This window comes from Rhinolophus hipposideros (genome assembly GCF_964194185.1).
Source record: "Rhinolophus hipposideros genome assembly, chromosome: 5".
NCBI classification, from domain to species: Eukaryota; Metazoa; Chordata; class Mammalia; order Chiroptera; family Rhinolophidae; genus Rhinolophus; species Rhinolophus hipposideros.
The window spans coordinates 27,754,188-27,775,841 of NC_138051.1; the positions used below are offsets into that span (position 1 = coordinate 27,754,188).

The 21,654-nt window shown below is 45.2% G+C and overlaps 2 protein-coding genes across 2 annotated transcripts; both read left to right on the forward strand.

The window, feature by feature from the left end:
* Positions 1-555: 555 nt before the first annotated feature.
* LOC308497369 (mast cell protease 4-like) lies at positions 556-3,001 on the forward strand (the record flags this gene model as incomplete). The annotated part of the gene is made up of 5 exons (XM_081048002.1): positions 556-610; positions 1,187-1,337; positions 1,783-1,918; positions 2,151-2,405; positions 2,858-3,001. The coding sequence occupies 5 exons, from the start codon at positions 556-558 to the stop codon at positions 2,999-3,001; spliced, it is 741 nt and encodes a 246-aa protein (XP_080904128.1).
* An 8,399-nt stretch (positions 3,002-11,400) lies between these two features.
* Positions 11,401-14,420, forward strand: LOC308497832 (chymase-like; the record flags this gene model as incomplete). The annotated part of the gene is given in 6 exon segments (XM_081048935.1): positions 11,401-11,479; positions 12,174-12,324; positions 13,091-13,226; positions 13,478-13,732; positions 14,126-14,134; positions 14,136-14,420. Coding segments are annotated over 6 exon segments (915 nt in total).
* Between the last annotated feature and the right edge of the window lie 7,234 nt (positions 14,421-21,654).

The following is a 21,654-nucleotide window of genomic DNA, read 5'->3' on the forward strand; positions in this document are numbered from 1 at the left end:
GGGCTGATCTTCTAGGTGGGGGTAGGGGGCAAGCTATGGTCCTCAGGCCAAATTGGCCCACTCCCTGTTTTCGTAAGTTAAGTTTTATTGGAACACAGTCATACTCATTTGTTTACATTTTGTCTATGTCTGTTTTTGTGCTATCACAGCAGAATCGAATAGCTGCCACAGAGTCAGTATGGCTCGGAAGGCTGAAAATACCTACAAACTGGCTATTTACAGAAAGTTGGCTGATCCCTATTCTAAACCCCTGCAGCATCTAAAAATACCCCCACCTCCAATATGTGCTGCTATTAGGCCTCTAGAGAGAGCTGCGTTAGATGAGAAAGACGCATTCCTCATCCTAGAAGCCAGGACTCCTGGGCTCTGACCACAGCTTCAACACCAGCAGAGCAGAGAGGACAGCTGTGAGAATTTCTGATGAGGAAGATAAGCCAGGCCAGAGTGAAAGACAAAAATGTAGTTTCTGTGGTTTCCAGCCCTCCCCCCTTTCCTCTACTTCTGGGATTATAAAAGCGGGGGCTGACAGAAGAAGCTTACCACATCGCTGGCAAAATGCAGGCCCTATTCCTTTGGTTGGTCTTTCTCTTGCCTGCTGAAGCTGGAGCTGGTAAGTCTAGGGTGTAACTCCCTGTCCTCTGGGTCCCCAGCTCCTCTTCCAAGCTTACTGACCTGAGTCAAAGAAGACCCTAAAATGAGACTGCAAGAGCCCACCGTGAGTGTTCCACGGGGGAATCTCTATCTGGAAGAATTGTATTCTTTCCCAGCAGTTAATAACGGGTTCCCAGGAACGAGAAATCTTGGGTGGAGAAAGAATCAGAAAACTGGCTTTGGAAGTACCTCTTAACCTGCTTTCCTCAAAATATCCACAATTCTGTTTCCTGGCCATTCTCTGACCTTGACTTCGTGTGGAGGAGGTTGGGATGAGAAAACGAAGAAATGTTTAAATGACAACTCAGAATCAAGACGAGCCATTGTATTCTGAAAAGTAAGATGAGGGCTGACAGGGGGAATTGGGGTAAAGAAATCCGATGAAAAGGATACATGGAGAGGCTGAGCTACCTTAGAGGTAAGGGTGAGGCTGGGGGGTCCCTCAGCTTTCACCTCATCTTCTTCATGAATGCCCAGTGCTCTGCCTGAAGGCTTAGTGAGACTACATTTGGAAACCTGGGGTTCTCTGTTTCAGGTGAAATTATTGGTGGCGTTGAGTCCAAGCCACACTCCCGCCCCTACATGGCCCATCTGGAAATTATCGGTGAACAGGGTGTTGTTGGCAACTGTGGTGGGTTTCTGATAAGCCGAAAATTTGTGGTGACAGCTGCTCACTGTAAAGGCAGGTAAGAAAATTGACCTTGTTCTCTTTTCATGTGAGGAGTTGTAGGAACCAGAGTTATACACAACTTTGAAGTTGCCTGAAGAGAGATTTTTGTGCCCTGCTCATCTCAGATGATCAGCAATCTATAGTGGGAGGAACCAGGCGTGTTTGTTGGTCATCTCCATCTCTATCTCCAAAGGTCATCTCTGACCTTTATTAGTCCAGGTCAAGGCAGGCCAACACTGCACCTCTCATCCTGGTGCCAGCACAACTCTCTCAGTCTGCGTCTGCCAGGGCCTGGCCTTTCCTGAAATGGTTGTGATCTCTGGGGGGGACTTCTGTCCTGGGTAAGATCTGAGTTCCAAGTAGCTCTGCACTGGTGAAGAAGGCCTGATATCCCTTTGTTCACAATGGGCCCCTCTCAGGAGACCAGCACTTTTTCCTGACTCTCTTTTCCCTCTCAACAGAAAAATTACTGTCACTCTTGGAGCTCATGACATGAAACAGGAAGAATCCACGTGGCAGAAGCTAGAAGTCACAAAACAAATCATTCATCCGCAATACAACTCTTTCACCAATCTCAATGATATCATGTTACTGAAGGTGCCATTCTCTTTCTTGCACTTCTCAATCCCCCCTTCTTTAGCCCTTTTCCTGACGTGTACCTTTCTCATTCTCGTTCTTCCTACCCACTTCCTCGGGGATCACCCAGCCACTCCATCTCATCACCAGCCCTTTGGGGAGACACCCTTGGCCCTGACCAGGGGGCATCTACCACACCACACCCCTCACTTTCCCTGGGGCTGGCAGTCCATCTATTCTCCCTCCCTCATAGCTAAAAGCGAAAGCCGAGCTGACCCGAGCTGTGGGAACAGTACCCCTGCCCACCCGGTCTACTTTTATTCAACCTGGGAGAGTGTGCCGGGCCACTGGCTGGGGGAGAACAGGAGTGAAAAAGCCAGGGTCAGACACTCTGAGAGAGGTGAAGCTGAGACTGATGAATGCCAAAGCCTGCAAGTGCTTTCTGTTTTACAACCATAACCTACAAATCTGTGTGGGCAACCCCAGGAAGAGAAACTCAGCATACAAGGTACCACACACCTAGACTTCTTCCTCACAGTCAGTCCCTGGGAGATAGCGTCCTCCTGGGAGGAAGTGGGAGGGTGTCAGGAAATCCCCTAGTATGGTGATTTGTGTCTGCATTATTGGTTTTTAGGACTATGGGAAGTGGAATCCCCCTTCTGGGTTCCATCATCCCACACCCAAGTCCTGCCTCTACCCCTCTCCTCTAGTCTGCTGTGCAGGGCTCCAGGAGAGAGAGAGGAAGAAGATGGAGGGGGACAGGATCTGGAGTGGTGGTTCTATGTCAGAGAGAGAAATAAGACGTTAAATCCCTAACTTATGACTCCATGAGGAACCAAGATTCCTGGCCTGATTCTGGGGTAACTGAGGGCGAGCCAGCGTGCTGACAGAACCAGGGTGAGGTGACGGTAGGGAGACAAGGATGATCCCTGCTCATGATCTGCTTTCTCTGACCTACAGGGGGACTCTGGGGGCCCCCTTCTGTGTGCTGGGGTGGCTCAAGGTATCGTGTCATATGGACGTGAAGATGCAAAGCCTCCTGCTGTCTTCACTCGAATCTCCCCATATGTGCCCTGGATTAATAAAATTTTAAAGAGCAAGTAGCCACAGAAGCCTGGCCAGCCTCATGGAGAATCCCAAAGCCAGAGCTCTCCCAAGGTAGCCCCTGGGTTCCATGGGAGCCTGGCCCCAGCCTGAGTCCAAGGAGGCTCCCAGAGGCACACAAATCCCCTGCTGATTGTACCCCCAGCAAACTTCAATAAAGATGCAGCCTCCAGCATGTGTGCTTGAGACTCTTCCCTCTCCCCCAGAGCTCCCCCAGAGCTGGTCTGCTCTGCGAGAAGTCCAGGTCCTCTCTGAAGAACAGCACTGAGGTCCTGTCTTACCAGACGAATAATCTTACCCACCAGTTTTCCTGTACATTGTATGGTGTTATGGGTTATTGAAGAAAAATATTTTAATCTGTATAATAGGATTTAACATCCAGAATAATACTGGCACGAATTTACCTTCTTTCTCCCCTGTCCCCTCTTCTTCATCCTCCTCCTCCCCCACCCCTACCCCTTCTCCTCTATATTCTCATCTTCCCTGGAACCCTGTGCCTCAGTCACTGCAATTTGGGGCACACGTGCGCCTTAGTAAATTCCCCAGAACTGTTTCAGAAGACAGCCCCAAGGCTAGACTAGTGATACTTTGTGTCCTTACACCCACCTCAGCCCCATGATCATCCCCCTCAATAGTGTTCCTATAGCTAGAGCAGCATCTGCCAAGTGGGAAAGAAGAACATTTCCCAAGCACAAGCACTCAGGATAGGCGAATGGGGGAGGGCTGCCCCCTGGAAGTCCTCAGGGCGGGGCTACTGCAGCAGTCACAAGGGGGCTACATATGGGGCACAGCCATTCTAGCCAAGGACAAGGCTCTGCAAGAGCATTAGAGCCACCCAAATTCAACGTTTATCTTCCTTCAGAAATGACACAATACCTTCAAGTATTCCAGGAAAGGAATACCTGAGTTGGGCCAAATCCTCTAAAATTTCCCCCTCCAACTTACCTGCAATGCTCTGCATCCCGTACCCACCAGGATCTGAGCTGGATGAGTACACTGACAGCTGTATACACCCAAAGACAAGGGAAACAGGGCATGACCTCCAACTACGTCTCAGGAGCCTGCAGGTAAAGGGCTTCCTTACAGGTCCCACGCTGGTCTCTAAGATGCCTAAGAAGATAGGGTTGGCCTGTGCAAGAAAGAGATGCTACTGTTGGTCCGAGATCAGGGACCCAGCACCTCCACCTTCCCCACTGCCTGCCAGCCCACAGATCTGAGCTTCCAGCTTTCCTACCAATCATACAGATGTAAAATAAAGTGTAATATACAAAACTGATTGTAAATTCTGACTTCGCAACAAACAAGCACATGTGCAAAAAAAAAAGAAAGAAAGAAAGAAAGAAAGAAAGAAAGAAAGAAAGAAAGAAAGAAAGAAAGAAAGAAAGAAAGAAAGAAAGAAAGAAAGAAACCTGGAAGATCTCAAAAAGAAGAGAGCATATGCTAGAATCATAATAAAAGGATTGTTTTTGTCCTAACTCTTGTTTTATATTTGTATAATTAAATAAGAATTTTTCAATGTGATATACAAGAGGCAGAGACACTATGTGTAATGTTTGTCTAGGAAACCAGAACACACACTGAATTGAAGCTAAAGCCCCATCTGCTCTTGACCCCCAGACCCTAAGGACAGCACAGGCAAGGGCATCCCTTCTTCCCTGGAAGCTAGGCAACTGGGGATGTGGGAGAGTAGTCAGCATGTCCTGCTGTCCTGGCCCCCAAGCAGTAGCAGGGCCAGTGGAGACTGCAGGCAGAAGTGGACCCGAGGGGTTAACAGGCACTGCCTCCAGCATAGCCACCGCTGAAGACCAAACAAGCATCACATGGACCGCTAACATGGAAAAAGCAGTTGGTGGCCCAGCCACCCACAGAAGATAAGTGCATGATCATCATCAGTACAGTGTTATCTCTGCCATGCGGAGGGGAGGCCCATGGACCAAGGAGTGTGTCCTCCTGACCGACACCAAGAGTGATAAGAAAGTCTCAGCATCACCTGGTCAGCAGGAGAAACCATCCAGAGAAGAGGGCTTTGCCCAAACTCATGGGAAGAGGGCCTGTGAACAGCCGAGGGCAGCGTACAGGGAAATAAATGCTAAAGAGCCAGTTCCGCCTGTGGTCACGGTTATTGGGGCACAGGTCCAAAAACCCAACAAGAAACTATCTGCTCCTCCCATCCCACCCCAATGTTAGGCCCTCCCCTGGGAACCTGGAGATTGTCTCTCCCCAGCAACTTTTACCCTCACATATTCACGCACTGTTCCCTGCTCCTGAGCCCACTCCATGGGCTGCTCCATCTCTAAGGTTTTTCCCTGCAATAAAGTGCCACCGAGCAGGAAACTGGCCTCACTGGAGGGAAGTAAGAAACATACCTGGGAGCAAAATTTAAGGAGACAGTCATGTAAGGAGGTACTTACACGACCCTGAGAGTGAGTGCCACCTCAGTGGTGGGCCCTAGATTCTTCTCTTCCTCCCCCTAGCCCCGGTCCTCACTAGCACAGCTGTGAGTAGCTGTGACCCATAGCTGTTCTCTGCCTGGCCTGTAGATAGTTTAAATGAACTTAGACTCAATATCGCCATCATAAAGGACACATTTATTCCTCAACACCAAGAGCCAAGCAAGCTTACAGAGGAAAGAAAATTGAGGTCTGAAGGAAATACATTTATAAAAAGCTGGAGATGGATGACATTGCTAACTGTGCTTGGACTTACAATTCATCCAGGGGATACAAAATAAAAGTAAGGTGAGCTGTATCTCTGCCCTTGTAGGGCCACAGTCTCAATGAGTCGGCACTATATTCATGAAGCAGGTCATTTAACCAACCACACAAAATTCAAGAGAAAGAACTAACTTTTATTGACAGCCCACTTGGTACCACTTTCCCTATATTGTTATTGTTATTGTCATTTCATTGTTATGACACCATATGCAAAAAAAAAAGGAAAGGAACCTCAAATCTAACCCCTTATACAAAAGCTAACTTAAAATGGATCATAAAACTATAAAACATTTAGAAACAATAGAAGAAAATCTTTGTGACCTTCAGTGAGGCAAAAAGTTCTTAGACATGACACCAAAAGCACAATCCATAAAAGAAGAATTGATAAACTGGACTTACCAAACTTTAAAAACATTTTTAAAAAATTCTGTGAAAGACACCTGTTAAGAGAATGAAAGGACACGCTACAGACTGAAAGAAAATATGTGCTAAGCACAAAGCTGAAAAATGACTTATATCCAGAATATATGCGGTATGACAAAACTCAACAGTAAGACAACAACTGAATTAAAATATAGGCAAAATACATGAACAGACACTTCAACAAAAAGGATTTATGGATGGCAAATAAACACATGAAAAGATGTTCAACCTCATGAGTCATTAGGAAAACGCAAATTGAAAACACGTTAGAATGGCTAAAATTAAAAATACTGAAAATGCCAAGGGTTTGCATGGATATGGACCAACTAGAACTCGCATATAATATCTCTGGGGAAATGCAAAATGCTACAGCTACTTTAAAAAATTGTTTAGGAGTTTCTTATAAAATTAAACATACGCTTACTATATGACCCAGAATCCTACTCCTGGATGTTTACCTTACAAAAATGAAAACTTAAGTTCACATTAAAAACCTGTACACAAATGTTTACAGCAGATCTATGCCTAGTTACCAAAAACTGGAAACAACAGAAATGTCTTTTTTTTTAATTAAAGTTTATTGGGGTGACAATTTTTAGTAAAGTTACATAGATTTCAGGTGTATAATACATCATCTATATATCACATCGTGTGTTCACCACCCAGAGTCAGTTCTCCTTCCATCACCACATATTAGACCCCATTTACCCTCTTCTAGAGCCCCCCTTACCTTCTGGTAGCCCCTAAACTATTGTCTATGTCTATGAGTTTTTGTTTCTTCATTTGTCTGTCTTGTTCTTTTGTTGTTTTCGGTTTTATACACCACATATCAGTGAAATCATAGGGTTCTCTGCTTTTTCTGTCTGACTTATTTCGCTTAGCATTATAATCTCAAGATCCATCCATGTTGTCACAAATGGTCCTATTTTATCTTTTCTTACCACCGAATAGTATTCCATTGTGTATATATACCACAACTTCTTTATCCATTCATCTATTGAAGGACATTTTGGTTGTTTCCATGTCTTGACAACAGAAATGTCTTACAACAGACACTTAGATCATTAAAATGTCAGTGCTTTTACATCATGTTCGTTCCTTTCCTTCCCGCTAATAGTGAATTCTAAACAAGACCCCATCCAACTTCTGTGGTACATACATGCAATGGAATACTACTCAGCAATAATAAGAAGCAAACAACTGTTCATGCAACAACTTGGATGAAGCTCAAGAGCATTATGATGAGTGAAAGAAGCCAGCCTCAATAAGTTACACATTGATTCCATTTACATGGCATTCTCAAAAAGACAACAGATCCTGCATGTGTTCTCTGGGCTACTCATTTGAATATTCAAGGCATGCAGCAATAAAGAGTGGAAACAACTTGAACTTTACAATTAAATAAGCCTGTGTTAGAACCTACACTCTCTAATTCATTATTTGACTTTGTGCCTCTATAAGCCCAGTTTCCTCATCTGCAAAATAACAGTGGACTATTGTGAGAAATTTTTTATTTTTAAATCATCATGATTTCTTTTGGTGTACAGTTCTATGAACTTTAATGCATATATACATTCATGTAACCGCCACCACTGTTGGGATACAAGTCTCATCACCGCTCCAAACTCCTTCATGCTGTCCTTTTATAGTTATACATCTCCCCACCCTCCAACCCCTGTGAAAAAGAGCTTCAGGTGTGAGAATGGATGGAGGAAAGAAAGAATGGAAGGGAAAAAAGAAGGATAAGGAGGGAGAGGCGAGGAAGGGAGAAGGAGAGGGTCACGGACAGAGAGAGAGGAATTTCCTAAGGGATGCATGTTTTTCTATACAATTGAGATACAAGTTTATTTACAGATCTCTCCCTGACCACATGACACATTCTCCCTATTCTTGAGCTGCAGTTCCACCCTCCACACCTCCCCAGGTGCCAACCCATTCTCTCTGAACAACCTGGCTTTTCTCCACCCCAGGACAAGGGAAAAACTTGGAGCTGTCCGTGGTCCTGATTTTCTCCCTCTACCTTGTCGTGTCCAGCGCAACACGGGCAGTGAGAGAACGAGAAGGGGCGGCGAAGGGTTAAGAAAGAAACAGAAATCAAGAAAGGTATGAAACAGAGGGCCAAGGGTCTCCCAGCCTCAAAGGACTGAGATCCCCAAATCGGCCGCCTTCTGGCTTTTATTGATGAACACACAAGGAAGTAGCGTTGTTTTCTCCACGGTCTGTGAGTCATGATCATACATCATACCAGAAAACTGATTCAAATTAATCACCCTTGCCTGCAAACAGCTGGAATAGAAAGTCCCACGATGTCTTGACAATTATGATATGTGCCTCCCCAGGAACAAATCCTTTATGCTAAAACTTATTGCTAAGAATGGAAGGAGAACTGATGTTATTACATCATTGGCTCACTTCCCAAGCAGGTTGTGGGAAGGAATATAGCCACATAGGCAGAAGCTCTCCTTAGCCAGGGGAAGGTGGGGGCTGTGCCCACCTCTATCAACCCCGTGAGTTCTCCTAGTGGTCTCCACATGGTTCCGCCTGGCTTGGATTGTTCCTCCCATAAGGAATCTTACCCGTCATTGGCTGACCAACCATCTTTTGGGGGCCAAACAGAGAGACATGAAGTGTAAGCACAAAGGTGAAGCAAAGTCCCTGAAAGGAACAGTCTCACAGACTCTTCTTTCTTTAGGGATAAGCACAAGGGGACAGACGGTTAGGCTGCTGTGTGACAACACTATCCTTCCCTCCCAAATATGGTTAGACAGAAGCACCACTGAAAACTCCCTAAATGATACCTGGAGGGTTGGCCTTACCTTGTGACTGTTTGATATTGTATACCACCTGTCCAGTAAAATCCATCATTTGGCTGCCCAGCATGAACGTGTGCTCTTTTCCCATACTTAACCTTTCCCAAAACAAAAATGCTCCCATTGAACATAAGTCTCACTATCTTTTTTACAAAGGAAAATGAGGCTTAACTCTCTGCAGAACCAATCTCATCAGTTACTCTTTTCAACTCCAAGTACGGGATCCCTAGGTGATACCCATTCCACCTCTAAATCAGTCACATTCCCATGTCTATAAACCATAGACAAAACTGTAAACTTCACCACCAACAACATACCACATATAAAATAGCAGAAGGCAGGCAGAGCAGAGAGAAAAAGGAAATCTGTTAAAATATGCAAATACACACATGACCAAGAAAGTCACGGAAGAAAAGAGCAAGGAAAAAAACATGGGAGATAGTGCAGTCCTCATTTCTGAAATTGGTCACCTGTCTGGAGCTGTACTGATTCCTTTCCCTGTTCTCAGCCAGTTCAGGTGAAACAAAACTTGATTCTTAGTGGATCTGAACCTTGAAGACACTGTGGAGCTACCTTACTAGCCCTGGATTACCTACTTCCTGATTTCTCATTACATGAGAAACAGATACCCTTCTTCTGTTTACACCTCTGCTTTTCGGTCTAACTGGTTCAGGGCTACAGAACAGGACTCCTTCACCTCCAGATTCTCTTCTGTCCTGCCAAGGGTAGAATGCAGAGTACGGGTGACAGCTTTAGCAAATAAAACCACAGTGTTCCCAGTTAAATCTGAATTTCAGATAGACAACGGTTTATTTCAGTATGTCTCCTTCCATATCAAAACACACTTATACTAAAAAATGACTTGTTGTTCAATGACTTGTAACACAAATTTAACTGGGCATTCTGTATTTTAAACTGGCAAATCTAGAGAGTAAAAGAATTAGTACAGGGTCTCCTCAGATGTTAGGAACATGTGTAAATGTTCTGTTCTAGACGGGATCAGAGCTGAGGTCAACAGAGGGTCCAGCTAATATACACTAAGGAATGGACCACCCCACTTACAAGCCCAAGCTAAGACTAGGGCATGGTGGAATGATTTAGGGAGGTATTTGTCCTGTGCTTCCCCATCTCTGAACTAAATGCCTTATAAATCTCCAAGAGAAATGACACTCCACCATGTTGCCCCCACTCTTCCTGGACTGCCTGCTCCTCCAAGTTATGATAGTTATGAGTTGTGTGATCCTGGACATGTTATTGTGTGTGATTCTCAATTCTACACTTGTAAAGTGATAGTAATGGCATTTCCTAACATTGTTACGAAATAAAAAAGCCTCAGATACTGACATCTGTGTGCACATATTCTATTTCAGCAAAACAAGCTTGATTCCTAAGTAAGCGAAGGAAACCCCAAACCCCTGGGAGCAAACTATCCTACATCTACATCCCCATGGACGCGTCTCAGCTTCTCTATTTCCCTTTGGTGGAAGAGCAGAAAGGGTCCTTGATTTGGAATCTAGAAAATCTAATTATGAACTATAAGCTTTGATAGCCAGATACATAAAATTGATATAATAATACCTACTTCACAGGATTGTGATGAAAATATATTTGAGTTATGACAATACATGATATGCACAGGCTCTCAAAAAATGCTAATTCCATTCCCATCTGCTCTTGTGATAATGTATATAAAGCCCTATCACAGGGTATGTTCCATTCCCCCATCTACTATCTCCTTGGACCCTCCCTTCTCCTGCCAATAAACATTTGGTTCAAAAGAAGGAGAGATCCAGATAATGTTTTTCAAATTAATCATCCTTTAAGTGGGGTGCTGCTCACATTTTAACATGGAATGGAATGGAATGGAATGGAATGGAATGGAATGGAATGGAATGGAATGGAATGGAATGGAATGGAATGGAATGGAATGGAATGGAAACTAACAGAGAGCACGGTATATCATAAGGATAAGTATCGTTTCCTGAAACTTTTGACTCATATGTGTATGTGTATGTTTGTGCTCATGTACTCACACATACATGTGTATGTGCATTGAGTCTTTTTGCAAAATGCATTTCCTACAGTGAGCTATAACCCTAAAAGCGCATATGCTTCTAAATGCTCAGTATAACAAATCTCACCCACCCATGTTTCTGATGGCCTTTAACAAACTGCCCTAACCGGAAAAGACAGGATCTCCCCACCCCCCACCCCAGACAAGGCACCATGGGGGACACTTTATCCTGGCAACCAGGATTTCAGAGTTCAGGCCTCCGTTTCACCTCTAGCAAAACGAAAGGCAACTCTGGGGAAACTTCTGGTCAAAAAGACAGCCAGCTTAGAATGAGAGAAAAAACCTGACCACCCAGTTCCTGTGGTTACCAGCCCTGCCCTTTCCTCACTTGCTGGGAGTTATAAAGCCCAAGAGTGGAAACCAGAAGCAACACCTGCCATGGGCAGCCTCTCTGAGAAGATGCATCATCTTCCTCTCCCCCTGCTGTTCTTTCTTCTATGTTCCAGAGCTGAAGCAGGTGAGTCTCAGGGTCCTTCCCTCTGAAAGCTGCAGATCAGCTCCTAAAACAAAGTTTAGTGTGAATATAACTGACTCTTAAACAGGAGTGCAGCCGGATCTCTCTTCAAGAGTCCAGAGTGAGGTTTCCACTTGGGATGTGTCCACACACTCTCTGCAGCCCATGGTAATTCCCAGGAACGAGGAACCCCACACTAATTGGGGAAAGCCCAGAGTAGTTGGGAGGAAAAGGGGTGTCTTCTCTAACATGTGTAAGTAATCATGTGTATGAAGCCCTATATTCTCTTCATCTTCGGAGCTTTGGGACCACACATTACCTTGTCATTTGGCTATTTTGTGACACAGTTCATGGACTGTAGGGAAGGTCAAGACAGGAACCCAGAGAGCTTGTCCTGCATGGTACAGAGGAGGGTTGAGGCAGGGGCAGAAGGGGAGTGGGGGAAATCTGAGGTGAAAAATGCCTGAATGACATCTGAGGCTGTTTGGCTATTGTGCCTGAAGGAAGCCATGGGAATTTATGTGGGAGGCTGTGGTTGGGGAAAGCAGTAACAGAGACACATGAGAGGGAAGATGGACAGAATACAGAGTGAAGATGAGATAGATTCAAGAGAAGCCTCTCAACTTGAGCCCAGCTTGTACATTCTCTGGAGAGAGTGCCAAAGCCTATGCTCAGGTCCTGGACTTCTCTGTTCCAGGGAAGATCATTGGGGGCACCGAGTGCAAGCCTAACTCCCGCCCCTACATGGCCCACCTGGAAATTGTCACTTCCCGGAATAACCTTACTAGTTGCGGTGGTTTCCTGATAAGACAGAACTTTGTGCTGAAGGCTGCTCACTGCGCAGGAAGGTGAGACAACAGGGTCGTATTTATCTCCAAATGGGAGATAAACATCCAGGGGAGCAACCAGAAGCACACCTGCAAGGGGGTCTGAGTCACTTTAAAGAGAGGCAAGACTTGGGCTTAAGGAAATTGTTCTCCTAATTGAATGGACGCTCTGATCCTCGGTCACTGGGAGCTCACCTCCCAGCTCCCCTACAAAGGAGCAAGAGGCCCCATCCAAGTGTCCCTCCTCTAAAAGTAGCTCCCCCTCCCCCCAACCCCAACACATAAGATGTGTGACACACTTTTCAGGGCCTCACCCAGTTCTCTTGGCCACTTCTTCTATGCCCTTTTCCAAGAACACTGGCTTTAGTTCTCGGGCACCTGAACCCATCCTTTCCATGGGAGGCAGGGAATAGAGTCCACCTGAGACCTCACCACTTCCCCCTTTTCTCTGATATCTCTTGCTCCAGAGGGCGAGCCCTCATATAGGGCTTCCTGCATTAGGAATCACTAACCCTATGCCCTGGGTCCTCCATGGCCTGCTCAGTCCCCAGAAGTTCCCAAGGGTCTTGGAAATTATCTCTGTTCCCTAGGAAAACTGTCTCCTAAGTAAAACCTGAGCTCCCCTCCCCCCGCAAAAAAAAATTCACAGTAGCCCAGGCAAAGAAGAGTGGGGAGAGTCCAGTGACCTAGAAAGAGCCTCCAGTCCCCTTTTCTCGGAATGGGCATGTCTCAGGAGACACCCCAAACCATCACTGATACTCCTTGACCTTCCTTCTGCCTCACACAGGTCTATAATGGTCACCCTTGGAGCCCATAACATAAGAAAGAAAGAAGACACATGGCAGAAGTTTGAGGTCGTAAAACAATTCCCTCATCCAAAATTTGATTACATTTTTGCTCATCATGATATCATGTTACTAAAGGTAACACCTTTCTTCCCCTTCTTCACTTCCTATTCCTTTAGCCTTCTCCTTCAGGTCCCTATAGCCCTGACATTTCCCTGACCTGCCTCTGGACTGCACCACACACACACACACACACACACACACACACACACACACACACCCTCTGGATGTGGCTCTAATGCGAAGCAGTTTGCACGGTCCCTGCCTGATGGCCTCCAACTGCATCCTAACACATGTCTAGTACTGACAGCCCATCATTCCCTTTGCAGTTGAAGGAGAAAGCCAACCTGACCCTGGCTGTGGGGACGCTCCCCCTTCCACCTCACTTCAGCCTCATCCCACCAGGGAGAATGTGCCGAGTGGCTGGCTGGGGACTAACGGAAGTGGAGAAATTGGGCTCCAAGACTCTGCAAGAGGTGAAGCTGAGACTCATGGATCCCCGGGCCTGTAGACACTTCAACACTTTTGACCACAATCTCCAGCTGTGTGTGGGGAATCCTAAGAAGACAAAATCTGTATTTAAGGTAATCCTTAGACTAGGGTTCTTCTCCACGAATCACTGTGCAGGGTTCAGACATCTCTGGAAGGAGATGGGGTCAGAAGATTGGCAGCCAATGCCAGGGTTTAAGATCATAGGACTGAGGAAACTGGAATTGTCCCTCTGTGGACCCACTCTCCCATGGCCCTGTGTACTCTCTCACCATCCCTCTCAGTCTGCTAAATAGGACAGGTGGGGTACCAAGAAGGGAAGGAAGAAGGGGCACCAGACCAAGACGTATACCTCCAGGAGAAGCAGGGCTCCTGGGTATGACCCTAGGTCTGAATGTGACTCAGAGTTGGGGCCCATGGACGGGAGTGGATGACTTTCCTGGCTCACCTTCTGCTCTCTCTCTCTCTCCTCCACACCCCCGCCATAGGGAGACTCGGGGGGGCCCTCTTGTGTGTGCTGGGGTGGCCCAGGGCATTGTCTCCTATGGACAGAATGAAGAACCCCCTTCTGTCTTCACCCGGATCTCCCATTACCGGCCGTGGATCAATGAGGTCCTAAAAGAGAATTCGCCCTGGAGCCTGGGCCAGCCTGAGAGGAAATCTGAATGTGGACGTGAGCAGCGTATCTGCGCCCAGAGCTGCATCTGCTTCCTGCTGATCCCACCGGTCCTCAGCCTCAAGAAGTTTCCTTCAAGTCAAAAAACTCTCAGTAAACTTCAATAAAGACTCAGCTTCCAAACATGAGTGTACATCTACTCCTTCTACTGCTCTCTTCTCACAGCACACAGCAACCTGATGCCCAGCCCAGGCAGCCATTACGTTTGGAAAGGGGTGAGGGTATGTGTGAGAGACAGAGGGACAGAGAGAGCGGGGAAATAATGAAGAAAAAATAGGGAAAGAAAGAGGAGAAAGGGACTCCCTAGACAGGCAGGATCCATCTTTCCAACTGAAACAAGAAATTACACCAGATCCTTCTTTGCCTTAATTAGCAACTCTGTATCAGTTCTGATTTATCTTTAGTAATATTCAGAATCACTAAGAATTTTGAATTGCAAGCATGATGTACAATATTTACGGTATCCCTGACCTCTCCCACTTGATGTCAGTAGCTATTACCCCCTCTCCACGGCCAAGTTGTGACAACCAAAAATGTCTCCAGGAATTGCTCAATGTACCCAGGGGTGGGGGATTGGTGGGGTAGGAATCACCCTCAGTTGGGAACCAATGGTTTCAGTACAGGATCTAGAAACGGCAGCTCGTACCATACAGGGTCCTCCTCACAGTGCACCTCCATGAGGAAAGAGCTACCATCTGTGGAGCTTTAATCTGAGATGCAGATCACCTCACTAATTGCTGCAAAACAGATACCTGGGCAGATAAAGAGGAGGGATAGCATCATAAGCTCTGTACAAGCAACACCCAGCCACAAAGGGCTGCACCCAAACCAGCAGGAAGTCGAAAGCCTAGAGCCTGCTCAACGCAAACTCTTGCCAGTTGAGGTACTGCCTGGAGGAGAGAAAATAGGGCAGGGCAGGGACGGACACGACAGGAGCCCTATAGTTCACAGCGCTTCTCGTTCTGAGGGCAGGGTAATCCCTTCCACCAAGTGAACGCTTTCTAAGAACTCATCTTTAAGAAATAATCAGAGATACACACGAAGATTCATGAATAAAGTTTACCCTCATTATTTTTAAAAATAAAAAAACTGCAATCCTAGCCATGGAACAAAGTTTGAATAGTAAATTTACATGATTGAATATTTTGAATTCATTAAAATTTATTTTCAAAAACATTTAATGATATGGAAAAAGCCATATAATGTAATGCTTTTTAAAAGCAATATTAAAATCTCTCTATAGCAGAATCTCGATTTTGTACCTATATGTTTTATGTATGTGTAGAGAAAAAAACGCAGAGCACATCAACCAGAAAGCCCTTCCCAGACGGCTGTGGAACCACAGCACATAGCACCCAGCCCCCAGGACAGAACATACAGGAGAGACTCATTACTCTCCAGACCCTATGCTGGGGGAACCACTCATGGGAGCAGCTCTGAGAGAACCCGACACTGTACACTGCCAAGCCCTGCCACCCGCCCCAACGCCCTGATTCAGCCCACGGCAGTGCCCCTCACACAGGTTCCATGTGGACCCATAGTCAGAAAAGGTAACAGTATCCAGACTCTGAGATCCTGGGGTTGCTGCCCATTGCTTGCTCCCACCTGGCTGGTATTAACCACCAAAGGCAGGGACTTGCATGAGATTCGTCCCTCACAGAGCAAGAGGCTTCACCAGTCCATGGAAGGCCATGTCCCGGGCCTGCCCAACACATGCAGTGACCCAGATGTGCCCCTAAGCTAAGGGAAAGAGAAAAAAGTGAACATTGCTGTAAGTCAAAGCACATTGTCTGACTGCTATGTGCCAAGACACAGAGCTGTGTGTATACAAAAGGGGAAGGATCTGTGTCAGTATAGGCGCTCTAAGGCAGGCTTCTTTTTCCTGGGAAGACCCTGGACTTTTCCTCCCATTGTAAAATATCCCGTGACTGCACATCCCATTTCAGTTCCCAGGCCAGAGAGAGATTAAGTAGAAGCTAGCAGATCTCTGCCCAGGTTATGTGATTTGTGGTTAAGGCCATTATTTTCTGAGTCTATGTTTTTTATTAAATGATGAAAGGCTCTGTCTTTACTCAGCCTTTCAGTACTTTCAACTTATTTGGATAGTTTAAGTGTTTGGAGTTTCTTTTTCTGTTTTGACTTTCTTACATGGCTTTAGGGCTATCAAACACCATGGCTCCCCAAAAGGGGAGTTGGCTGTATTACTTTGGGTTCATTTCCTCATCAATAGTTGCATCATTAAACAGAGGTAGTCAGGGAGCTAAGATCTTTGCTAGTTTTCATGATGCTTTTCCTGATGAAAATCTCTGATTTTTATCTTGCACATGAGCTTATCTTCTCTGGGCCTGCTGTCTCTGAAAGTGCACCACAGCCAATTGCAAGTTTTCCATTGTCAAGTACACCTCTAGACTGTGAAATGATCATGTCGACACATTCTTTGAGCCTTTATTCTCAAAGTCCGTCAGGTCGCAGTAGCGACAGACAGCATAAACACACAGGAGAATTTGGAAAAGTTCAATGGAGGATTTGTTTGCAAAAGGGGTAAGTTTACAGAAAACCAATAGAGGGTAGTGGCACACCCCAGAGCTGGCAAGAGTGAGAAGACACCACTGTCCCTTCCGTCTGTAAGGACCTGGAGAAGGAGTGGTTACTATACCCCAGGAAAAGGGTTGAAGCTCTGCCTTCTCTAGCTCTGGCTGTAGCTGCAGGATCCGGGGTGATGGCAGAGGAAGGACCCACAGGCAGCCGGTGGTCTGGCACAGAGGGATGGTGCGAATCAATTCCACCATCTCACTCTTCTCCTGCTCCCACCCAGCCAGTCAGTGCTCCTTTGACCAACCCGACTGAAAGCCAAAGACAAGAGGGACTTTTGAAGCAGCCCAGAAGGTGGGCCCCAGAGCAGGATGGGGAGTAGATCTGGAGGGGACAGTGGAGAATGACCGCACAGGGCCTTTTCCTGCCTATGCCCAACCCCTCAGAGAACTTCCAGTGTCCTTTGGCCTATTCACTGTCCCGTGACTTTGGCTGAAAGTCCTAAAGCCACATGCCATTCTATTCGCAGCAGGTTCCTCAACTCTTCCTCTTCAAGGACAGAAGAAAAAGGAAAATGTCACATCACTGAGACTTAGATATTCTCAAACCTATGCTAAAGTAGTTTTTGGTGCAGGAGAGGTAACAGGCCCAGGAAGATTATTGTGATTCACTTCTACCTGGGAGGCAGGAAGGGCTGCTTTTTCAAGGCAAAGCCCTCAAGAGAGAGACCTCTGGTCCTCGGTAGCAGAGGCCACCAAGTGGGTCAGAGCTGTTACAGGAGCCAGAAGGACATCTTTTGATCACTCAGTAACAACTAACTCCTAGCACTCCCACCATTCCATCACAGAGAGGGTACCCACTCCCATGCCAGGAAATGTGGGGTGACACTAATCAAAGCTCAGCTAACAGCTTCAAGAGAACAAAGCGTTTGACATCTCTTCTGTCTCGTGTTTGCCCTCTTTGTTCAGCAGTTTCTCTATTCCGATACTGCCCTGTCTGCATCTTAGAGAACTGTGCACCTCACATCCTCCCACATTTGATCTGACCTTCAGGGAATAGTTTTCCAATTCTTTGCCAAAGGGACCTACAAAATATCCAGCACTTTTGAGGGCTCTTGTGTACAGGATCTGAGCTGAAGTAATACTTGGGGACCCAAAATGCAATAATGGTCCATTCTGTTAGAAACGGGACTTAGCGGTTGCCAAGTGACAGAGTCCTCACCTATGTCCATCTCACAACGGGTCATTTGGGTCCTTGACCCCCAGCCTGTGGTCAATTCCTGGATCCCTGAACGCATACCTGGAATGTACAGACAGTATCTAGAAGCTGACAGGCTCTCATAATGATTCTCTGATTTTATAAAGTCAAGTCTATTTTGGTAGAAAACCTGTGTAGCTGCGTCCTCACCTCTGGCCAAAATGGTAACTCAGAAACAATACAATATCCTAGGTGCAATGGTTTAGCTTAGTAGCCCCCTCAAAGACATAAAGCAGGAAGGGGGTGGTGCCCTGGAAAGCCAGAGTTACCACAGCAGATGACACTGGACTGCCATAAACTTTACCAATGGTAGCCTTGATTGCTGCTGCTGTTTTGCATGTCATACCTTTGCAACCTAATAGGGCAGCAACCTAAATCAGCAGGCATGCCTGCCAAGGGGAGGAACAGGGGTGAGGGGCCAGAGGAACAGGTGCTAGAAGCGAAAAAAAAACAACTATTAATAATGACTCCCCCCCAAAAAAATAATAATAATGACCCCAGGACTAAGTGCAACAACAGGAATTGTAGCTGTCAGTATAAAGACATTTTTAAAATGTGATTAACATTTAAATGGGTAGATTTTGAGTAAACCTCCATAATGCAGGTGAGCCTCATCCAATCAGTTGAAGGCCTTCAGAGCAAAGACTGATGTTTCCTGAAGTACAAGAAATTCTCAAGACTGTAACATAGAAACTCTGCCTGAGTTTCCAGCCTGCTGCCCTGTAAATTCGGATTCAAGACTGAAACATCACATTTGCCTGAATTTCCAGGCTACCTGCCTCTCTATCTATACATCTGTATCTATACCTACCTATTTTGTTGTTGGTGTTGTAATTTGAAATGACCACTACCTTAAAGAATCAGCGAGAAGATGAAATGAATTAACTGTAGAACAGATCATCTCAGAGGAAGGAGGGGAGCTGCTACTGTTAGTGTCCTGTCCATATTCCATTGCTGCTCCCTGAAGTGAGCCTCTCACTGCAGAAGGCTTCTTACTGCACTCATCCACAACTCTCTCCCGAAGAGCCCTCTCTGGTTGCAGGAGCACTCTCAGCCAGGCACATGGCAAACCAGAAATGCCCCCTTCAGTAGCCTCAATCCATGACGGATGGGAACTGGTTAATAACACTGTTCTGGTGGGACAACTCTGAGGCACATCTGTCACCGTCTCCCAATAGTCCCAGGTGAGATGAAGCTCCATTGCCCACGGTGACAATCTGCTCGTTAACACACGCTGTATTCTCTTTCCTTCCTCCCTTGTTTCACTTCTCCACTCCTCTGTTGATGCTTCCAGGAATCACATCACAAACGACTTGCACTCAAATCTTTGTATCAGGATCTGTTCCTGGGGGAACCCAATGTAAGATACTCCCAGGCATCAGGATTTATTTAAAACTACTGTAATTAGCACAGTGTGGTGTTGATGCAAAGGCAATCAATCAGAGCAAGGAAACAGAATAGAGTCTAGAAACAGACACATTCATCCACGGACGCTTGGTTTATGGCAAAGCAGGACGTGCAGAGCAGTGGGAAAGGACAGTCATTACCGTACTTGTTGCTGGGCCAAGTGAACATCCATGGGGAGAGATGAAATGTGACCCCTATCTCACAGACACACAAAAATCAATTCCAGGTGGTCTTCATGGAAAGGTAAAACTATAAAACTTCTACATAATATGACAGGAGAATATCTTTATTACCTTGGGGTTTAGAAAGATTTCTCCCAAACACATAAAAATCACTAACCTTAAGGGAAGTTTCTCAACCCTGCACTATGGACATTTTGAACTGGATAAACTGCTGTTGCCCTGGGCATTGTAGGATATTTAACAGCATCCATGGTCTCTACCCACTAGATGCTAGCACCACCACCACCACCACCCCAGTTATGACAACCAAAAATGTCTCCAAAAATTGTCCCCTGGGGGTACAATTGCCAGAATTAGGGAAAAAACAGAATTTGAATCTCAGATAAATAATAACAAAAATAGTCTAAGTATGTCCCAAATATGACCTGGGAAGTACTTATATTAAATTTTTTATATTGTTTATCTGGTATTCACACTTAACTGGGTGTCATGTATTTTATCTTATAACCATACCTGGGCAGCAAAATCACTCCAGTTGAGAACTACTGTGTTAAAGGAAAAATAATTTGATAAATCATTTTTGACAAGAAGGACTTCTAGTCATCAAAAGACATCTTTAAGAGAGTGAAAAGTGAAGCCACAGAGTGGGGGAAGATCCTTTTATTACATATACCAACAAAGAGCTTACATGCAGAATTTATAAATAATGCCTATCAATCAGAAAGAAAAAAATCACACAACCCAATAAAAACACAGACAAGAGACTTGAACAGGAAAAGTGTCACAAAATAAAGTCACAAATGGCTAAGAAACACATGAAAGCTACCAAATCTCAATAGTAATAAAGAAAAAACAAATTAAAACCACAATACCATACCACTATACATTCACCAGAATGGTTAAAAAAAAGAAAAGACTGATAATACTAAGTATTGGACAGGAGAGTGACAGGAACTCTCACACAAGGCAGGAGGGAGTGTTAAATCGACTCAATCACTCTGAGAAACTGAAAATGCACATATCCTATGACCTATCAATTTCACTCCTAGAAATACATTCAAAAGAACTAGGTGCATCGTGAAGCAGGAACAAGAATGCTCATAACATAACCTGGTATTTGGAAACAACACGGAAGTCCATCAAGAATGAATAAATACATTTGTGGTATGGTGACACTATGTGGCCCACTAACCTCAATAAAAATTAAACACTGTTACATACAGTAACACAGATGAACCTCACAAGCATGATGTTGAAAGGAGAAAAAAAGCCAGCAATAGAAGAAGACCTATTGTATTCGTGCAGAAGCAGACAAACCTAATCTATGGTGTGAAAAGGCAAGATAGCAGCTACCTTTGGTGAGGACGAGAAGGCAGCATGGTTGGGGAATGGGGGCTTCTGAAAAGCTGGTGCTGTTCTGTCCTTGACTGCTTACATGAATCTGTTCCCTCTGTGATAATTCACTGAGTTACACTAGTGTTCCATTGCAATTAAAAGTTTGGGGTTTTTTATTAAGTTGGGTTTTAGCCCACCTAAGTTTTTTGGTTATCTGATTTCCAGTTAACATCTATCTATATCTTGCTGTTCAGTAACTTCTCTTTTTTTCCCTCACCCAGCCAATTTTATTATATTTTTTAAATGGCATATTTTCACCCCTAGCAGCCTCTCTGATTATGCTGGTTGCTCACTAAGGAAAGTTTTTTTTTAAGTGCCTGGAAACCTTAACCCGGAAATTGTATTTCTTAATTCACAGGGTTCTTATGGTTGTTGCCTTTTAATATTCTATTTTTCAATTTTTCATTACCTAATTTTCCTGTCTCAGTTACCTCCTGTTTTCCTCAAGGATGGTGGATTTAATTGGATGTAAACGCTATTACTAAAGAAACTACAGCTAACACCTGGCCTGGTTTATGCTGCAGTCTATTTCCACATCCCAAAATCTTAAGTAAAGAATCATCTCTAA